The 18,513-nt window shown below is 45.7% G+C and overlaps 1 protein-coding gene across 1 annotated transcript in view; it reads right to left on the reverse strand.

The window, feature by feature from the left end:
- The window catches only part of LOC120297068 (scaffold attachment factor B2-like), a 50,781-nt gene that overhangs the window by 17,095 nt on the left and 15,173 nt on the right, over positions 1 to 18,513 (reverse strand). The window contains exons 7-14 of the mRNA XM_039319290.1: positions 17,524 to 18,094; positions 16,907 to 16,953; positions 11,366 to 11,466; positions 7,803 to 7,952; positions 5,303 to 5,406; positions 2,825 to 2,964; positions 2,037 to 2,128; positions 344 to 480 (exon numbers count right to left, since the gene is read on the reverse strand). Coding sequence (XP_039175224.1) covers positions 344 to 480; positions 2,037 to 2,128; positions 2,825 to 2,964; positions 5,303 to 5,406; positions 7,803 to 7,952; positions 11,366 to 11,466; positions 16,907 to 16,953; positions 17,524 to 18,094 — 1,342 coding nt within the window. The remainder of the gene's footprint in view (positions 1 to 343; positions 481 to 2,036; positions 2,129 to 2,824; positions 2,965 to 5,302; positions 5,407 to 7,802; positions 7,953 to 11,365; positions 11,467 to 16,906; positions 16,954 to 17,523; positions 18,095 to 18,513) is intronic.

Raw genomic sequence — 18,513 nt, forward strand, 5'->3', positions numbered from 1 at the left:
TTGCTACGGTGGACAGTTGTTCAGTTGAGTTTTGCCCCATTTTACCAATTTTCTTGCTACGGTTGTTAAGCCAATCGGGCGTCCCCGTTGACTCCACTGGTCGGGTTGCAAAAGTGACCCTGGGACGCCACGACCTTCATAAATATGGCCAAGCGTCTGAATTTTGATCACGGTACCGCGAGTATGCTGCAACGGTCGTAACCGTAAGTTCCAAAGTCACTTTCTTTCAGTGCTACTGTAACTTGGATCGGACACCAAACGGATGGTGGCTAAAGCCGAGGAACCCCTGCCCCGGCGACCGTTTGGGGGTTAGGAACGTGGCGAGGAGCCAACGCCAACCCACCTCCTCCGTTCCGTCTCTCGGATCTCCCGTTCGCGTTGCCTCTGGCGCTCCCGCTCCCGCTGCTCCTTGATTTTATCGAACGACAGAATGTCTTGCTTCTCTTTGCTCTCCGACTTGCGGTCGTGGCTTTTGGTGCTCTGAAACGAAGCAGAAAGGGGGGGAAAGGATGGGGATGTAGCGCCTGCGTTTTTTACTCCCGGGGCCTTCCGTTTCTGAGCAGCTGGGCGCCCATACTCTGCAGCCAAGAGAACCGGGGGGGGGGGTGGACTTCAGAAATCGTGGGCGCTCCCTCACTGGAGGTTTTTAAGAAGAGACTGGACAGTCACTTGTCTGAAATGGTATAGGGCAGGGGTGTCAAACTGCCGGCCCGCAGGCCAGTTTCATCATACTGAAGCCGCGCCCACCCCATTGCCGACAATGGCAAAACCAGCCCGATACGTTGCGCGACGTCACGTGATCTCGCAAGTTTGACACCCCTGGTATAGGTTCTCCTGCTTGAGTGGGGGGGGGGGCTGGACTAGTAGACCTCCAAGGTCCCTTCCAGCCCTATTCTATTCTATTATGGCCTGCCCCACACGCTCCAGCTGAATCCTGCTCCAGTTCTGGATCCCGTCGGCCAAGGGATTATGCCTGGTGGGGCTCAAGAGAAGGACTTTGTCTGCTGTGGCTCCCATCCTTTGTAATATCGTGCCTCTTGAATTGAAATTCTCCCCTCCCCCTTTCTGAAAAAGCCTAAAAACCTGCCTTGGCCAACTGGCCTGGGATCCTGGTAAGAGCATCCCATTTTGGAAGTGGTTAGTAGACTATCATGTTTCCCCTGAAAATAAGACCGGGTCTTATATTAATTTTTGCTCCAAAAGACACATTAGGGCTTATTTTCCAGTTAGGGCTTATAGTTGGGGAAATACGGTGCTAAATGCGTCCGTCTGGCTGATGGCCTTATTTTTGGAGTGGGGCTTCTATTACGAGCGTCCTGAAAAATCATGCCAGGGTTTATTTTTCCGGTTGCATCTTATTTTCAGGGAAACACAGCACTAAACGTGTCCCCTCCACCCTGTCTGTGCACTGGGTTTTTTTAAATCTGTTTTTATATTGATTTTAATGTTTTCCCTTTTAAAGTCCGATGTTTCAATCCTGTTAACTATTTTGTTCTGTCATTTAGGACATTCTGAGCCACCTAGAGTCAGTTGGATAGACAGAGATGGGCAGCGTACAAATTTAAATAAGTAAACAATCAATCAAACGTTCTACCAATTTTGATGGAAAGCCGTGGCTTAAAAAAAATCAATTGTAATAGACGAGGTTTGAACAGTCAATCCCTGGACCCAACTTTTATCAAGCTAGGAAGGTTTGTAGAATGGGTGTGTGGTCTTGGCCCCTTTACACTGTTGTTGTTATTAGTTGCGAAGTCGTGTCCGACCCATCGCAACCCCATGGACAACGTTCCTCTAGGCCTTCCTGTCCTCTACCATCTTCTGGAGTCCCTTTAAGCTCACGCCTGCTGCTTCAGTGACTCCCTCCAGCCACCTCATTCTCTGAGGTCCCCTTCTTCTCTTGCCCTCCATCTTTCCCAGCATCAGGCTCTTCTCCAGTGAGTCCTTCCTTCTTATTAGGTGACCAAAGTCCTTGAGTTTCCACTTCAGGAACTTCATTACATTACTTCATTACATGACAGTAAAACGCAAAGACTTACTCTCTCTTTTGAGGTGGATGCGGCTTTCACGCTAATCACCGGCTCCCCTTTGGATTTGTCCAGAACAACTGTTCGCTCGGCTCCTCGGCTTCCTAGAGTGGCACAAAATCACATCATAGGACAGGAATGTTTCTCCACCTTTACAACTTTTAAGAAGACGACGTGACAATTTCCACTTTCAGAATTCATGCCTTTGTGGACTTTACCACAATTGCGGAATTCTGGGAGCTAAAATCCAGGCCTTGTGAGGTTGCCAAGCTTGAGGGATACTTATTATCCAAGGAGATGGCTTTGGTCAGGGGTGGGCAACCTTGGCTCTTTTATGACTGGTGGACTTCAACTCCCAGAATTCCTGAGCCAGCCATGCTGAGGGAAAAGGAAGAGGTTTCCATGCTGAGTCATGCTGGCTCAGGAATTCTGGGAGTTGAAGTCCATGAGTCATAAAAGAGCCAAGGTTGCCTACCCCTATCCTAGGATGAAGATTAAGAGCAGGGGTCTTCAAACTTGGCTCTTTTATGACTTGTAGACTTAAAACTCCCAAAATTCCTGAGCCAGCATGGCTCAGCTTGGAAACCTCTCTCTTTCCCCTCAGCATGGCTGGCTCAGGAATTCTGGGAGCTGAAGCCCACGAGTCATAAAAGAGCCAAGGTTGCCTACCCCTGGCTTTAGTTCTCCAAAGTGTCCATCAGGCAGGTGGATTTTTCAAATGCAAAAGGACACGCTCACATGAAGGGATCAGCTCACCCTCAGCCCTGAAGCCATAATGCTTCGATGAAAGTTTTAATTACCTGATTTAACAGAGCGCGAACGTCCAGATGACCCGTTTTTCTGCTCTTCTGTTCCTTTTTCCTGCTTTTCCTCTCCACTCTCCTCCACTTTTTGAGAGTCCTCGTTTTTGTCGTTTTTTTCTTCTTTAAGGTTGAGAGACCTACCAACGGTATCAAAACAGCAGCTGAGGCTCTATCCAACGTACCTCATAAGTCAAAATTCATCACTTTGATCTCTGGAGCGAAAGAGCACCACCAGGTGATGCCTTGCCGAAGTACAATAAAGGTGGCGTTCAGATATAAATCTGAAAAAAACTAGCTGGTAGAGTATAAACCACAGGTAGGCAACCTTGGCTCTTTTATGACTCGTGGACTTCAACTCCCAGAATTCCTGAGCCAGCCACGCTGAGGGGAAAGGGAAAGGTTTCCAAGCTGAGCCAGGCTGGCTCAGGAATTCTGGGAGTTGAAGTCCACGAGTCACAAAAGAGCCAAGGTTGCCAACCCCTGGTATAAACCTAGCCTCCTTCATATTTTCCTGAAATTCTTAGCCATAAATAATAAACTTTATTGTCATTGTTATGTGTATACACAGTATACACATACAACGAAATTTACGTGACACCCAAAAACCAGGTCCCATACACATAATCCCCAAACACACTCCCACCCACCACAATTCCCCACCCCTAAAACCACCCAAACATCCACCCAACAGACCAAGTAATACTGTCCAACAGTTCACTGATGGCGGATCACAAGCAACCATACAGGCAAGTCCTCGACTTTACAATCACAACAGAACCAAAAATTTCAGTTGCTAAGCAAGACAGCCGTGAAGTGAAATTTTGCCACATTGTACGACCTCTCTTGCCACAGTTGTTAAGTGGATCACTGCAGATGCGAAGTTAGGAACACAGTTGTGAAGTGAATCTACCTTGCCCATTGGCTTTGCTTGTCAGAAGGTCGCAAAAGGTGAACCCGTAAGCCCTGGGACACGGAGGAAGACACAGTGCCACCGTCATAAATATGAATCAGTTGCCAAGCATCTCTAAAGTTTGATCACATGATCTCGGGGAATGCCACAACGGTCGTAAGTGTGGGGAAATGGTCGTTAAGTCACTTTTTTCAGCGCATTTGCAACTTCGAACTGTCACTAAACGAACCGTTAAGTCGAGGACTACCTGAGTCCATCTTTGAGAAAACAGTTTGGGGTAGTGGAGAAAGTGCTGGAATAGAAACCAGGAGATCCTGAGTTCTAATCCTCCCTTGGAGAGAAAAGCCAGTTAGGCCAGCCTCTTTCATTCAGAGTTGTTGTTGAGGGGAAAATAGGAGATGGGAGTGTCAGGAGTGTGTGCTGCTTGGAGTTGATGAAAAATAAAGACAGGATATAAATCAAGTAATAAACAAATAAACCTCAGCTCTAGAAAAGTGGTTAAGTTTAAGAAAGAGGCTTAAATTAGGTCTGCCTTGATTCTGCTGGGTATAAGACAGGGGTAAGCAACCTTGGCTCTTTGATGACTCGTGGACTTCAACTCCCAGAATTCCTGAGCCAGCATGGCTCAGCTTGGAAACCTTTCCCTTTCCCTTCAGCATGGCTGGCTTAGGAATTCTGGGAGTTGAAGTCCACGAGTCATAAAAGAGCCAAGGTTGCCTACTTCTGGCCTAGGCCTAGACCACTTTATGACTGGTGGACTTCAACTCCCAGAATTCCTGAGCCAGCATGGCTCAGCTTGGAAACTTCTCTCTTTCCCCTCAGCATGGCTGGCTCAGGAATTCTGGGACTTGAAGTCCACGAGTCATAAAAGAGCCAAGGTTGCTTACCCCTGATATAAGAGAAGACAAGGAGGGAATCTTTAGGCAGCCTTTTTTGAGGTAATGACTGAGTTGCTGGGCTAGCAAGCAGGGAGATCAGAGGTTCTCGTCCCCACTAAAAAAAACTGGTTATCTACATCCAAAGTAATTTATTGGCCCACTTTAAAAATGTATAGAAAGAACACATTTTTTAACTTCTTGGTACTCTCTGTTGTGTTAAGACAATAAATCCTGTAATTCTCCCTCGGCCCAGGCTATTCGCATGAGTAATTTTGTAGGGAAAATAGAAGGTGATTTATACAAAATAAAGGCAGGATATAAATCTAATAAGAATGTGGCCCAGTTCCAGTTTATCATTGCCGCCTTGCTGAGAGAACCTGCTTAACACCCTAAAACAGGGTTAGGCAACCTTGGCTCTTTTATGACTGGTGGACTTCAACTCCCAGAATTCCTGAGCCAATATGGCTCAGCATGGAAACCTCTCCATTTCTCCTCAGCATGGCTGGCTCAGGAAATCTGGGAGTTGAAGTCCACGTGTCATAAAAGGGCCGAGGTTGCCTACCCCTGCCCTAAAACCATGACTTGTTTGAACAAGCTGAGATTCAAAGCTGCAGCCTGTTCGCTCCCTGTACAAGAGAACCGCCCGAAAACTTCAGCAAAAAGAGATAACGAGCAATCCTGTTTTACTTTTCTGATTTGGAGTCCGTCGAATGCCGCCTGTCTTTTTCCTTCTTGCTGTCACTTTCTTTCTTCTCGGCTAACGGCTTTTTCCCAGCGGGTTCGTTTTTGGCCTGGAATCAGACAAGGAAAGAAGGGTGATTTGGAGAGGTCCGGTCTAGAAGAGCGGGAAAAATCAAACAGCAAGCAAAACCGTCCCTGTTCTGAATCGCAAGCGGGATGAGGCAGGGGGGGGGAAGAAAGCACAGCGCAATCATCTCCGAATGCTCCATGCAGAAAAACGAAGGTAAGAGGTGGAGGAAGGTGGAAAGGTTAACATTCTTCTCCTGGGTGTTTCCTTTGACCTGAACATGTGCTAAAATGTATGCCGAATAATTCAACAGGCTGGGGGGGGGTCTTTGGTGCTCTCTCAGCTTGGTTGTTTCCTTGCAGACGTTTCAGGAGGCAACTAGGGAACACCATCAGTGCTAGAAGGGAGCATGGGGTTGTGGAAAAGAGGAGGATGGGTAGGAGGATGGGGAGGAGGAGGAGGAGGAGGAGGAGGAGGAGGAGGAGGAGGAGGAGGAGGAGGAGGAGGAGGACAACGACTATGGGGTCCTTGGTGCTCTCTGAACTTGGTTGTTTCCTTGCAGACGTTTCATGACCCAACTAGATAACATCATCAGTGCTAGAAGGAAGTGGGTTTTGTGGAGTGGAGGAGAAGGAAGACTGTGGGGTCCTTGGTGCTCTCTCAGCTTGGTTGTTTCTTTGCAGACGTTTCATGAGCCAACTAGGGAACACCATCAGTGCTAGAAGGGAGTATGGGGTTTGCTCTCTTCTGCCTTGATGATGTTCCCTAGTTGGCTCATGAAACGTCTACCAAGCTGAAAGAGCACCAAGGACCCCACAGCCCTTTTCTTCTTCCTCCTCCTCCACCTCTCCCCAAACCCCACCCCCTTCTAGCACCTGATGATGTTCCCTAGTTGGCTCATGAAACTTGTCAGCTTTCCTACCAGACAGCTTTCCTTTCTTTGTGTGTCGAGCCCAGGAGGGCTCGACAAAACGTCTGCAAGGAAACAACCAAGCTGAAAGAGCACTAAGGACCCCACAGCCCTTTTCCTTTTCCTCCTCCTCCTCCTCCTTTCCCCAAACCCCACTCCCTTCTAGCACCTGATGATGTTCCCTAGTTGGCTCATGAAACGTCTGCAAGGAAACAACCAAGCTGAGAGAGCACCAAGGACCCCCACAATCCTTCTTCTCCTCTCCATAAACCTCACCCACTTTTAGCATTGATGAAGTTACCTAGTTGGTTCATGAAACTTCTGCAAGAAAACAGCCAAGTTCAGAGAGCACCAAGGACCCCACAGTCCTTTTTCTCCTTCTCCTCCTCCTCCTCCTCCTCCTCCTCCTCTCCATAAACCTCACCCCCTTCTAGCATTGATGAAGTTACCTAGTTGGGTCATAAAACGTCTGCAAGAAAACAACTAAGCTGAGAGAGCAGTTCAATCCTGAGCTACCAAATATTCTCTTTATCGATAATTCAGCAGAGTAACATTTCACCAATGTTCTACTGGTAGGGCTGGATCTACGTAATCACCTAGCCCAGGGGTAGGCAACCTAGGCTCTTTTCTGACTCGTGGACTTAAGCTCCCAGAATTCCTGAGCCAGCATGGCTCAGCTTGGAAACAACCTCTTCCTTTCCCCTCAGCGTGGCTGGCTCAGGAATTCTGGGAGTTGAAGTCCACGAGTCATAAAAGAGCCAAGGCTGCCTACCCCTGACCTAGACCAACGTGATGACCTCCAAGTAGGTTGGGGCCAACACTCCCAGAGTTCCTCATTAGCATAGCAGAGAGAATTCTGGGAATGGCGGTCCCAAGAAATCTGAATGATCTCAAGTTAGGGAAGGCCGTTTTGTTGTGGCTGATCAAGAAGTCATCATCGTGGCCAGGATCCATGTGCCATCTAGGGCTGAAGGACCCATCTCTGGACCTTCCAGTCTCTTTCCTATGACTGCCAGCTTATCTACTGCATGTTCCTCTCCTGGCTGGGGCTGATATTGGCTGGGACTGAAGCTAGTTCCTCTCCTGGCTGGGACTAAAGTAAATCCTCGTCTTACAACAGTTTATTTAGTGACTGTTCAAAGTTACAACAGCACCGAAGAAAGTGATCGATCACCATTTTTCAGAGTTACGACTGTGACAGCATCCCCACGGTCGCGCAATCCAAATTCAGACGCTTGGCAACTGACTCAATATCTGTGACAACGGCAGGGTCCCTGGGGCCACGCGATCCCCTTTTGCGACTGTCTGGCAGTGGGGGGGAGAAGCCAGATCCACTTAGCAACTGTTACTCATTTAATGACTGCAGCGATCCACTTAACAACTTGTCGGCAAGAAAGGCCGTAAAATGGGGCCAGGTTCACTTAACAAATGTCTCACTCAGCAACGGAAACGTTGGGCTCAATTACGGTCGTTAAGTCGAGGAACACTTATACAGAGCTTTGGATTTCATTGCTCAAGGAAACACTCACTTTTTCCACCGAAATCATCTTCCCGTGCAGTTCTGTCCTATGGAGGTGGCTGATGCATTTGGTGGCTTCCTCAGACGAGGACATGGTGACGAAGCCGTAACAGCGGGCCCCGGGGCTGCGGGCATTCGTGACTACTTTAGCACCTACCACCTTCAGAGAGGGAAAGGGAGGGAGGGAGGAAGAGGGGAGAGGGAGGGAGGGAGGGAGGGAGGGAGAGGGAGAGAGAGAGAGAGAGAGAGAGAGAGAGAGGACAAACACTGATTGGGTTTACACATCACACCTACTAGCTGTTGTTTATTTGTTTGTTACCTTCTGGGAGATGTAACATGTAAACGAAGACTCAATCATCTAGGCCAAAAGTATCTAAAACAGTAATTTAATCTTTTTAAGATATCTCCTGGGAGAAGGCTTCGCGGTATCTGAAGCAGAACTAGATTCTGTAATAGCTTTATACCATATTGTACCAACTGTTAACTCTCTCTCTCTCTCTATATATATATATATACCATATGTGCGTGTGTATGATATATACCAGTGGTTATCTTTTAATGCCGCGACCCCCAACCGGTCGTAAGTCGAGGACTACTCAACCGGTCGTAAGTCGAGGACTACTCAACTGGTGCAGCACCGTTTGCAGAATGGGACTTTTGGCGGGCTCAGCAGGGCAGAGACAGCCTGGACAATTCCTATTGGCTTTTGAGAGCCAATAGAATTAAACTCTATTTAAGAGAGTCTAATTCTATTGGCTTTCAAAAGCCAATAGAATAAAAGGGAGTAGCACAGCTAAGGAAAAGGGGAAAAAAATGGCGGACTGCGTTGTTTGGCGACCCCCGTGAAATGGTCGTTCGACCCCAAATGGGGTCCCGACCCACAGGTTGAGAACCACTGATATATACACACACACATGTGTAATATGTTTATGTATGTATGGGTATGGGTATATCTATATATCTATATTTATATCCATATCTACATCCACATCCACATCCATCCATCTATCTAAGTCTAAGTGCTATTGCTATCTTATCCTATCTATGTATCTGTGTATGTATCTATCTATCTATCGATCAGTCATCTACCCATCCATCCATCCATCCATCTATCCATCTAAGTCTAGTGCTATTGCTATCTTATCCTATCTATCTATCTATCTATCTATCTATCTATCTATCTATCTATCTATCTATTATCTATCTATCTATCCATCCATCCACCTACCAATCTCAATCTGTCTATATAACAATCATCTATCCATCCATCCATCCATCCATCCATCCATCCATCCATCCATCCATCCATCCATTGTTTGACAGCGGGCATCAGAATTTCATTTTTTAATTTGTGCCAGTATGTTCACAGAAAAAAGTGACAATAAAGATAAGATAATCTTTATTTAGCCATGGCTTATTAACTAAATCATGATAAATCAACTAAGCTTTAAATGCTGTTTCTAAGCCATATCGGCGTGTTGCGTTTACTCCACACAGCAGGTCAAAACCAAGCAGATCACATTATGGCTTAGCATAATGTGCAGAACCATCCCTTGCTTGCAGGCGTTTGTTGTCATGTCCGACTTCTTCAGAACCCCATGGACCCTAGCATGCCACCACCACCCCCAAAAAAAGAATAATAAAAAGTATTTTACTGGCAAACTTTAAAATTTGCAGGAAGAACACATTTTTGACATCTCGATGCCCCCGTCTGTTAGATAATAAATCTTGCAATTTCTTTTTAGCTATGTAGCTTGGAACTTGGGAGCTCAATGGCTGAACTAGAATAATTGGTTCACTTGTCAGGACACAATTTGCAAGGGAATAATTATGCAAGTATCCCATAAAGCTCCCTGTGAGCAACGTTCCATAGCAAAGGCAGATGAATAATATACCCCCCCCCCAAAAATTCCCACTTAAATAAAAATATGGAGCCACAGTGGCCCAGAATAACCCTTATGTAGAGTCCTCTTTTCCAATTTAAAATTACTGTTAACGCTGCTAACATCGAACGTTCTTGCTTTGACAAGATATGGAGATGCAGCCATTTCCTCTTTGTCCATGATGAAATCTTCCCCGAATCTTTGGCAGTTTATCCCTCAATTCTAGGGACAACGGCTGGGGCTTGGGACCCCTAGAACAGTGGTTCTCAACCTGTGGGTCGGGACCCCATTTGGGGTCGAACAACCATTTCACGGGGGTCGCCAAACAATGCAGTCCGCCATTTTGTTCCCCTTTTCCTTAGCTGTGCTATTCCCTTTTATTCTATTGGCTTTTGAAAGCCAATAGAATAGACTCTCTTGAATAGAGTCTAATTCTATTGGCTTTCAAAAGCCAATAGGAATTGTCCAGGCTGTCTCTGCCCTGCTGAGCCCGCCAAAAGTCCCATTCTGCAAACGGTGCTGCACCAGTTGAGTAGTCCTCGACTTACGACCGGTTGAGTAGTCCTCGACTTAAAAGGGTTGAGAACCACTGCCCTAGATAGTTAGGAAAATTGGAGATTTTGACTTAATGTCATGGTTCCGACGGATGAAACTCTTCAAAGAACTTTGAGGCATTGTTTACCTTAAAGAATCTTTATTCGACTGGCATGGCATCGGCAGGTACATCGTCAAAGCCAAAATCTGGATTCCCCTGCCCTGAACACATTGCATCAAAGCACAACTCCCTCCTCTAATTTACGGTCATAAATCACGTTCTCCAATTAGTTTGAAATGCAGGCTTTCCCTCCAAATCTTCAACCTGGCCACTTCTTATCATCTCTTATTTCAAACAACCTTGAATCACACACACTGCTACGATCTTGTTATGTCTAACTCAGTGGTTCTCAACCTTTTTAATGCCGCTACCCCCCAACCGGTCGTAAGTCGGGGACTACTCAACCGGTCATAAGTCGAGGACTACTCAACTAGTGCAGCACCGTTTGCAGAATGGGACTTTTGGTGGGCTCAGCAGGGCAGAGACAGCCTGGACAATTCCTATTGGCTCTTGAAAGCCAATAGAATTAGACTCTATTCAAGAGAGTCTATTCTATTGGCTTTCAAAAGCCAATAGAATAAAAGGGAGTAGCACAGTTAAGGAAAAGGGGGAAAAAATAGCGGACTGCGTTGTTTGGCGACCCCCGTGAAATGGTCGTTCGACCCCAAATGGGATCCCGACCCACAGGTTGAGAACCACTGGTCTAACTAATTCCCATACACATTCTCCCTCCTCTCCCCCCCCCCCCCCCAGTATCATCTAATTCAGTGTTTCCCAAACTTGACAATTTTAAGGCATGTGGACTTCAACTCCCAGAATTCCACAGCCAGCAATGCTGACTGTGGAATTCTGGGAGTTGAAGTCCACATGCCTTAAAATTGTCAAGTTTGGGAAACACTGATCTAATTCTAACTCTAAGAGTAATACACATGTTAAAAAAAACAGCTGCATCTCCATATGTTGTCAAAGCAAGAACATTCGACGTTAGCAGCGTTGACAGTCACTATTTTAATCAAAGCATTTATCTGGCAATATTGCAGACTTGAGCGGACAAAAACGTTTAGCGGTACCACTTTTTATTTCTATTCAGCCTACCTTGCCGTATTTGCTAAACAGGTTCTTCAGATCAGTCGCTCTGGTCGAAGAGGAAAGACCGCTGACCCACAGATTTCTGCCAGAGCTAGCAGAGGAGCGACCTATATTGGGGGGGGGGAGGGAAGGGAAGGGAGAGGAGAAGACATCAATTGCTACAACACGCAACGGGTTGAAAAATCCCCCCAAACGTAGCCGATTGCCTTGGTGGAGCCCTTGATGCTCTCCGAGCTTGGTTGTTTTCTTGGAGATGTTTCATTACCCAACTCTAGAACTCTAGAAAGAGTGCAGAGAAGAGCAACAAAGATGATTAGGGGACTGGAGGCTAAAGCATATAAGGAACGGCTGCTGGAATTGGATATGTCTAGTTTAATGAAGTGAAGGATGAAGGGGGACATGATAGCAGTGTTCCGGTATCTCAGGGGCTGCCCCACAGAAGAGGCAGTCAAGCTATTCTCCAAAGCACTCAAAGGCAGGACAAGAAGCAACGGATGGAAACTAAATCAAGGAGAGAAGCAACCTAGAACTAAGGAGAAACTTCCTGATAGTTAGAGCAATTAACCAGTGGAACAACCTCCTCCAGAAGCTGTCAGTGCTCCAACACTGGAAGTTTTTAAGAAGAGACTGGACTTCTAGTCCAAACCCCTGCTCAGGCAGGAAACCCTATACCATTTCAAATGGCTGTCCTGTCTCTTCTTAAAAACTTCCAGTGTTGGAGCACTGACAGCTTCTGGAGGCAGGTTGTTCCACTGGTTAATTGTTCTCACTGTCAGGAAGTTTCTCCTTAGTTCTAGGTTGCTTCTCTCCTGGGTTAGTTTCCATCCATTGCTTCTTGTCCTGACTTCAGGCGCTTTGGAGAATAGCTTGACTCCCTCTTCTTTGGGGCAGCCCCTGAGATATTGGAACACTGCTATCATGTCCCCCCTTGTCCTTCTCTTCATTAATGACATACCCAATTCTAGCAACCGTTCCTTATATGTTTTAGCCTCCAGTCCCCTAATCATCTTTGTTGCTCTTCTCTGTACTCTTTCTAAAGTCTCAACATCTTTTTTACATTGTGGTGACCAAAACTGGATGCAGTATTCCAAGTGTGGCCTTATCAAGGCCTTGTAAAATGGTATTAACACTTCATGTGATCTTGATTCTATCCCTCTGTTAATGCAGCCTAGAACTGTATTGGCTTTTTTGGCAGCTGCAGCACACGGCTGGCTCCTATTTAAGCGACTGTCTCACTCACCAGGAAATCAAGAGGGCGAGGGAGGACTGAAAATAGAATTGGAAGCAGGAGAAACAAATTTTGTTTTCTTCTTCTCCTGCTTTTTGATGAATGTGGTTCATAAGAGAATATAAAAGAAAGCACTGGGACTTCATTTCATCCCTTCCAGAATCTGACATTGCTCAGAGGACCCTTTCCAGAACTGTGCAGACAAAGAGTTCAAATCAATAAGCAATTTCTGCACAATTTGTAGCCTGTTCACAGGGATTTTTAATTTCCCATCATTTAATAAATTTCAACGACAAGACCCACGTTTTAAATTATGCTACTAGCACCAAGAAAAACAGGGGAAGGTGAGACGGGAGTAGGTTTCTAATGAATCATGCACTTCTAAAACTCAAAAACAAGTTTGCTAGATCGTTCGGTCCAAACTTCAAAAGGTATGCTAGTTTTGCACCCAACTCTTAAGTTGCATGTCTTGTACAGGTGGTCCTTGACTCCCAACGGTTCGTTTAGTGACCGTTCAAAGTTACAACGGCACTGAAAAATGTGACTTTCGACCATTTTTCAGTTACAACCTTTACAGCATCCCCCACGATCACGTGATCAGAATTCAGATGCTTGGCAATTGGTTCATATTTATGATCGCTGCTGTGTCCCAAGGTCATGTGATTTTGCGACCTTCTAAGAAGCAAAGTCAATGGGGGAAGCCAGCTTTACAACCGAGTTACTAACTTATCAGCTGCAGCGATTCACTTAAAGAACTGTGTCAAGAAAGGTCGCAAAATGGGGCAAAACCCACCTCACAACTGTCTCACTTAACAACGGAAATTTTGGGCTCAATTGTGGTCGTACGTCAAGACTATCTCTGTTAAAAAAAATACAAACATTTTTGAACTGCCCAAAGCAGTGCAGGAAAACCAGGTGCATCAACCAAATGTACCTGAAAAGATAATCAAATAACGAATCAACGAACACCTAGAGGCAAACAAAATCACTACTAAAAGCCAACATGGGTTTGTCAAAAACAGATCATGCCAGACAAATCTTATTGCATTCTTTGACCAAGTGACAAAATTAGCGGATCAGAGGAATGCTGTGGACATAATTTACTTGGACTTCAGTAAGGCATTTGATAAAGTAGATCACAACCTACTACTTGATAAGATAGAAAAATGCAGTTTAGACAGCATCACCACCAGATGGATCCGTAGCTGGCTGACCAGCCATACTCAGCATGTGGTCCTCATTGGAACCGCATCTACATGGAGGGAAGTGTGTAGTGGGGTGTCCCAGGGCTCTGTTCTGGGCCCAGGGCTCTTCAACATCTTCATCAACGATTTGGACGAGGAGATAGATGGGGAACTCATCAAATTTGCAGGTGACACCAAGCTGGCAGGAATAGCCAACACTCCAGGAGACATGCTTAGGATATAGAAGGATCTGGACAGACTTGAACACTGGGCGCTACCTAACAAAATGAAATTCAATGGTGAAAAACTAAGGTTCTACATTTAGGCAAGAAAAACCAAATGTATAGCTATAGTATAGGGGGTACCTTGCTCAATAATAGTAACTGTGAAAGGGATCTCGGAGTCCTAGTGGATAATCACTTAAATATGAGCCAGCAGTGCGCTGCAGCTGCCAAAAAAGACAATACAATGCTGGGCTGCATTAACAGAGGGATAGAATCAAGTTCACTTGAAGTGTTAATACCACTCTACAATGCCTTGGTAAGGCCACACTTGGAATACTGCATCCAGTTTTCGTCACCACGATGTAAAAAAGATGCTGAGACTCTAGAAAGAGTGCAGAGAAGAGCAACAAAGATGATTAGGGGACTGGAGGCTAAAACATATAAGGAACGGTTGCGGGAATTGGGTATGTCTAGTTTAACAAAGAAAAGGACGAGGGAGGACATGATAGCAGTGTTCCAATATCTCAGGGGCTGCCCCAAAGAAGAGGGAGTCAAGCTATTCTCCAAAACACTTGAAGGCAGGGCAAGAAGCAATGGATGGAAACTAATCAAGGAGAGAAGCAACCTAGAACTAAGGAGAAATTTCCTGACAGTTAGAACAATTAACCAGTGGAACAACCTGCCTCCAGAAGTGGTGAATGCTCCAACACTGGAAGTTTTTAAGAAGAGGCTGGACACCCATTTGTCCAAAATGTTACAGAGTTTCCTGCCTGAGCTGGGGGTTGGACTAGATGACCTCCAAAGTCCTTTCCAACTTTATTATTATTATTATTATGGATCATCGCACAGTCAGCCATATGTTCAGACTGGATTTGGCATTTTGTCTACCTATCGAGTCCTTACCCAGGACCTGGGATAGGCAGATGTGGATGTCTAATGGTATTACAGATATCGTCACAGGATGGAAGCAGTTCCTAGTAAGGCTGCCTTTTGCAATTGACTAATAGCAAATTTGTCAATGCCAATGGTGTTCAAGTGGTGCTCCAGTTGTTTTGGGATTGCACCCAAGGAGCCTATGACTATTGGTACTACCCTTGCTTGCTTTTGCCACAGTCTTTCTATTTCTATTTGTAGGTCTTTGTATTTTGTTATCTTCTCCAGTTCTTTATCGTCTATTCTGCTGTCTCCAGGCACTGCCACGTCCACTATCCAGACTTTTTTGTCTTTCTTATCGACAATTGTTAAGTCTGGGGTGTTATGTTGCAGGTGCTTGTCTGTTTGAATTCTGAAGTCACAGAGCAGTTTAATTTTATCATTTTCTATGACTTTCTCTATTTTATGATCCCACCAGTTTTTGCTTACAGGCAAATGATATTTTTTGTAGATCTTCCAATGCACCATTGTTGCTACTTTGTTATGCTGCTGCTTGTAGTCAGTCTGTGCAATATTATTATTATTATTATTATTATTATTATTATTATTATTATTATTATTATTATTATTATTATTATTATTACGTAAGCAGTGTTAGGGAAACGACTGAGCACAAAGTTGCGGCAGCTTTGCTTTGCTGAGAAAAAAAATAACTTCGCTGTTTCTAGTAAGTGTGTCCAGATTCACAGGAAAATTAAAACGGCACAGCCAGGATTAAGTATGTACAAGTTAGTCCTCGGCTTGCAACCACCAACGGGACCAAAATTTTCTGTTGCTAAGTAAGAGAGCTGTTAAGTGATTCACACCCCCTTTTCACAAGCTTTTCGCCAAGGTTGCTAAGCGAAGCACGGCAGCCCGTTAAGTGAATCGTGCAGTCCTGAAGCTCTATTGACGTTGCTTGTCCGATGCTGTAATTGTTGTAAATACAGGGGAGTTGCCAGGCGCCTGGATTTTGATCACGTGACTGTGGCGATGCTGTCACGGTCGCGAGAGGACCGGTTATTAGTCCCTTTTTTAGAGGCCTCTCTAGGGAGATTCTCAGTCATCCAGGACACAGTTGTTTCAAAGGCTCAACTGGACCGTGTTTTTTCTCTTGGGGACAAAAACGTTTCGTTTCTCATCCAAAAAGCTTCATCAGTTCATTTTTAGGGGCCTTTTAACTTCAAATGGCCACGAAACGCACGGTTGCAAGCCGAGGACTACCAGTTGCTGTATGCATACAGATATATATTTAGGTCTTTGGTTATTCGGGTTTTCTCCCGCGTAAAAGTGGAAGTGTCTTGGTGATGTTTCGACGAAGTCCCATTCGTCATCTTCAGGCTGGTGTTTTCGGCTTCGTGCTTCTAGGAGCAATGTGTGATCGTAGCTGTTTCTTCTTTTTAACTGCCAGTGGAGGTATGAACTGATTGGGTGGGAGCTTGGCTGTGTTCTGATTGGTGAGGGGCTTGGCTGTACTCTGATTGGATGGGGGGGTTGGCTGTGCTCTGATTGGATGGGGGGGTGTTCTGTTTGGGTGGGGGCTTTGTTGTGCTCGGGTTAGTCTGAATTGCAGGGGGATTTGAGATGGTGAGCTGCGTTGCTGTTATTTGGCTTCGCGTTCGTGGTCGTGCCTCATCTTCATGGTGGGTGTCAGTTTGTTTCATGTATGGATCTGAGGGGTTTAAGGTGGCTAATGATGCAGCTCACCAATCAGAACACACCTCCACCCAATCAGAACACAGCCAAGCTCCCATCCAATCAGTTCATACCTCCACTGGAAGTTAAAAGGAAGAAACAGCTATGATCATACATTGCTCCTTGAAACACGAAGCTGAGAACACCAGCCTGAAGTTGACGAATGGGACTTCGTCGAAACATCACCAAGACACTTCCAATTTTACACGGGAGAAAACCCGAATAACCAAAGACCTACATACAAACACCCGCGAAAACCTCAGAAAACAGATATATATTTATATATACATGGCTAGAAGCCTACCCTTCTCGTCTTTCGAAGCACTTTTAGTCTCCGCCTCCTCATTTGAGCTAAAGACGAGGAAGAAAAAAGAGAAGGACGTTATTCAACCAGCAAAAAAGCCACTTGGAAAATGAATAGGCAGGACAGTGGGTACTACGATCAAATACCTACCAGACAAACCAATATATATATATATATTGACCTTTACTGGGAGGGGGGCTTTAAAAAAAAAACCCAAAGATAACTCTCCGTAGACCACCAGAGAGCTAACTGCTTATCAAGAATACAAGATTAAGAATGCAGCCTTTGGAAGATGGAGATTATCGTGTGTGTGTGTGTGTGTTATTTTTTTTAAAACGCTTAAGAAAAAAAAAACCAAAAAACAACAACCAGCCAAACGGTCTCCTATGGAAACAAACTGTGGTAAGGACAACTGAAAAAATTAAATTAAAATAAAATAAAAATAAAAACCAGAGAACTCTACGTCGAAGGATAAGCTACCGTCTCGTTGGGGGCCCTCGGCAACGGGATCGCTGGAGGCATCACAGCACTTTTTTTTTTTTTTTTTGGCATTCATATAAACAACCAACGGGCAAGAAAAAAAGACAGCATCTGGTCTAAAACGGAGAGAAACAAACCTCGTGTTCTGATCACCACCCTCTTGGGCAGAGGAGTCTCTAGTGGAAGAGGGCTCCTCCTCAACATTAGCCTTCACTTCCATCTTCTCGGCCTCTGGACTAACCACTTGGGGACCTGTGTCCGATTCCACGGTTGCCTCACTACTGGCTTCCAGAGTTTGAGCTTCTTTGCTACTATCATCATCATCACCACCTCCTCCACCTCCACCTCCACTCCTGCTCTCTACCGCTAAAGAGTCCGAGTCCGGTTTGGCTTCCTCAACTGTCTGCTCGCTGGGCTCCCCTTTCGCTACCACTAAGAGCTTTGCTTCGTCCTCTTGGCTCTTGGCCACCGCTGGGCCTGACTGGCTGTCCGTATCTACAAGGTCTTCGTCCGACTGGGTGGAAGAGACGACGGCCAGCATGTCTTCTCCTCCTGCTTCTTCTTCTTCTTCTTCTTCCTCCTCCTCAGCTTCCTGTTTGCCCGGCCATGAATTATTCGTTTCCTGCGCCCGCTCCGCTTCGGACGTCTCTTCTTTAAGGGGCTGAGATTTACAAGTGTCACCCAAAATGCCGAGCACTTTCTCATTTTCTATGGATTTAACAGGAATAGAATGGCACAAGGTTTAATCACCAGGGAAACATAGCAAAGACAAATGCCGGACGGGCATGGCTGCCCGACTAACACCGGGAGAGAGTAGGGCTTAAGGCTACACAGAGATTGGAAAACCCTCTGGGCCAACCACACTCAACACGCCTAAAACCAACTGCAGTCTAACACGGCTATCAGAGCAGGGCCTGAAAAGAGAGAAGGAAGAATAACCTTTAGGCACGATGCTTTGCCCGGCGGGTCGCTTGGCTGGCTGTCTTCGCACAACGGCGGGTGGCGCCTTTCCAATTCTTGCCCAGACTCGCTTCCATGCGCGGGGGAGGCTTATACCGACGGGGGGCTCAATGCTTTTCGACTGTTTCAGCTTGCGGGTTTTACCGATATTCTTTGAAGGAGGCTGA

The sequence above is a fragment of the Crotalus tigris genome, unplaced genomic scaffold (genome assembly GCF_016545835.1).
Source record: "Crotalus tigris isolate CLP2741 ecotype Arizona unplaced genomic scaffold, ASM1654583v1 scf7180000022970.308977840:1548163, whole genome shotgun sequence".
NCBI classification, from domain to species: domain Eukaryota; kingdom Metazoa; phylum Chordata; class Lepidosauria; order Squamata; family Viperidae; genus Crotalus; species Crotalus tigris.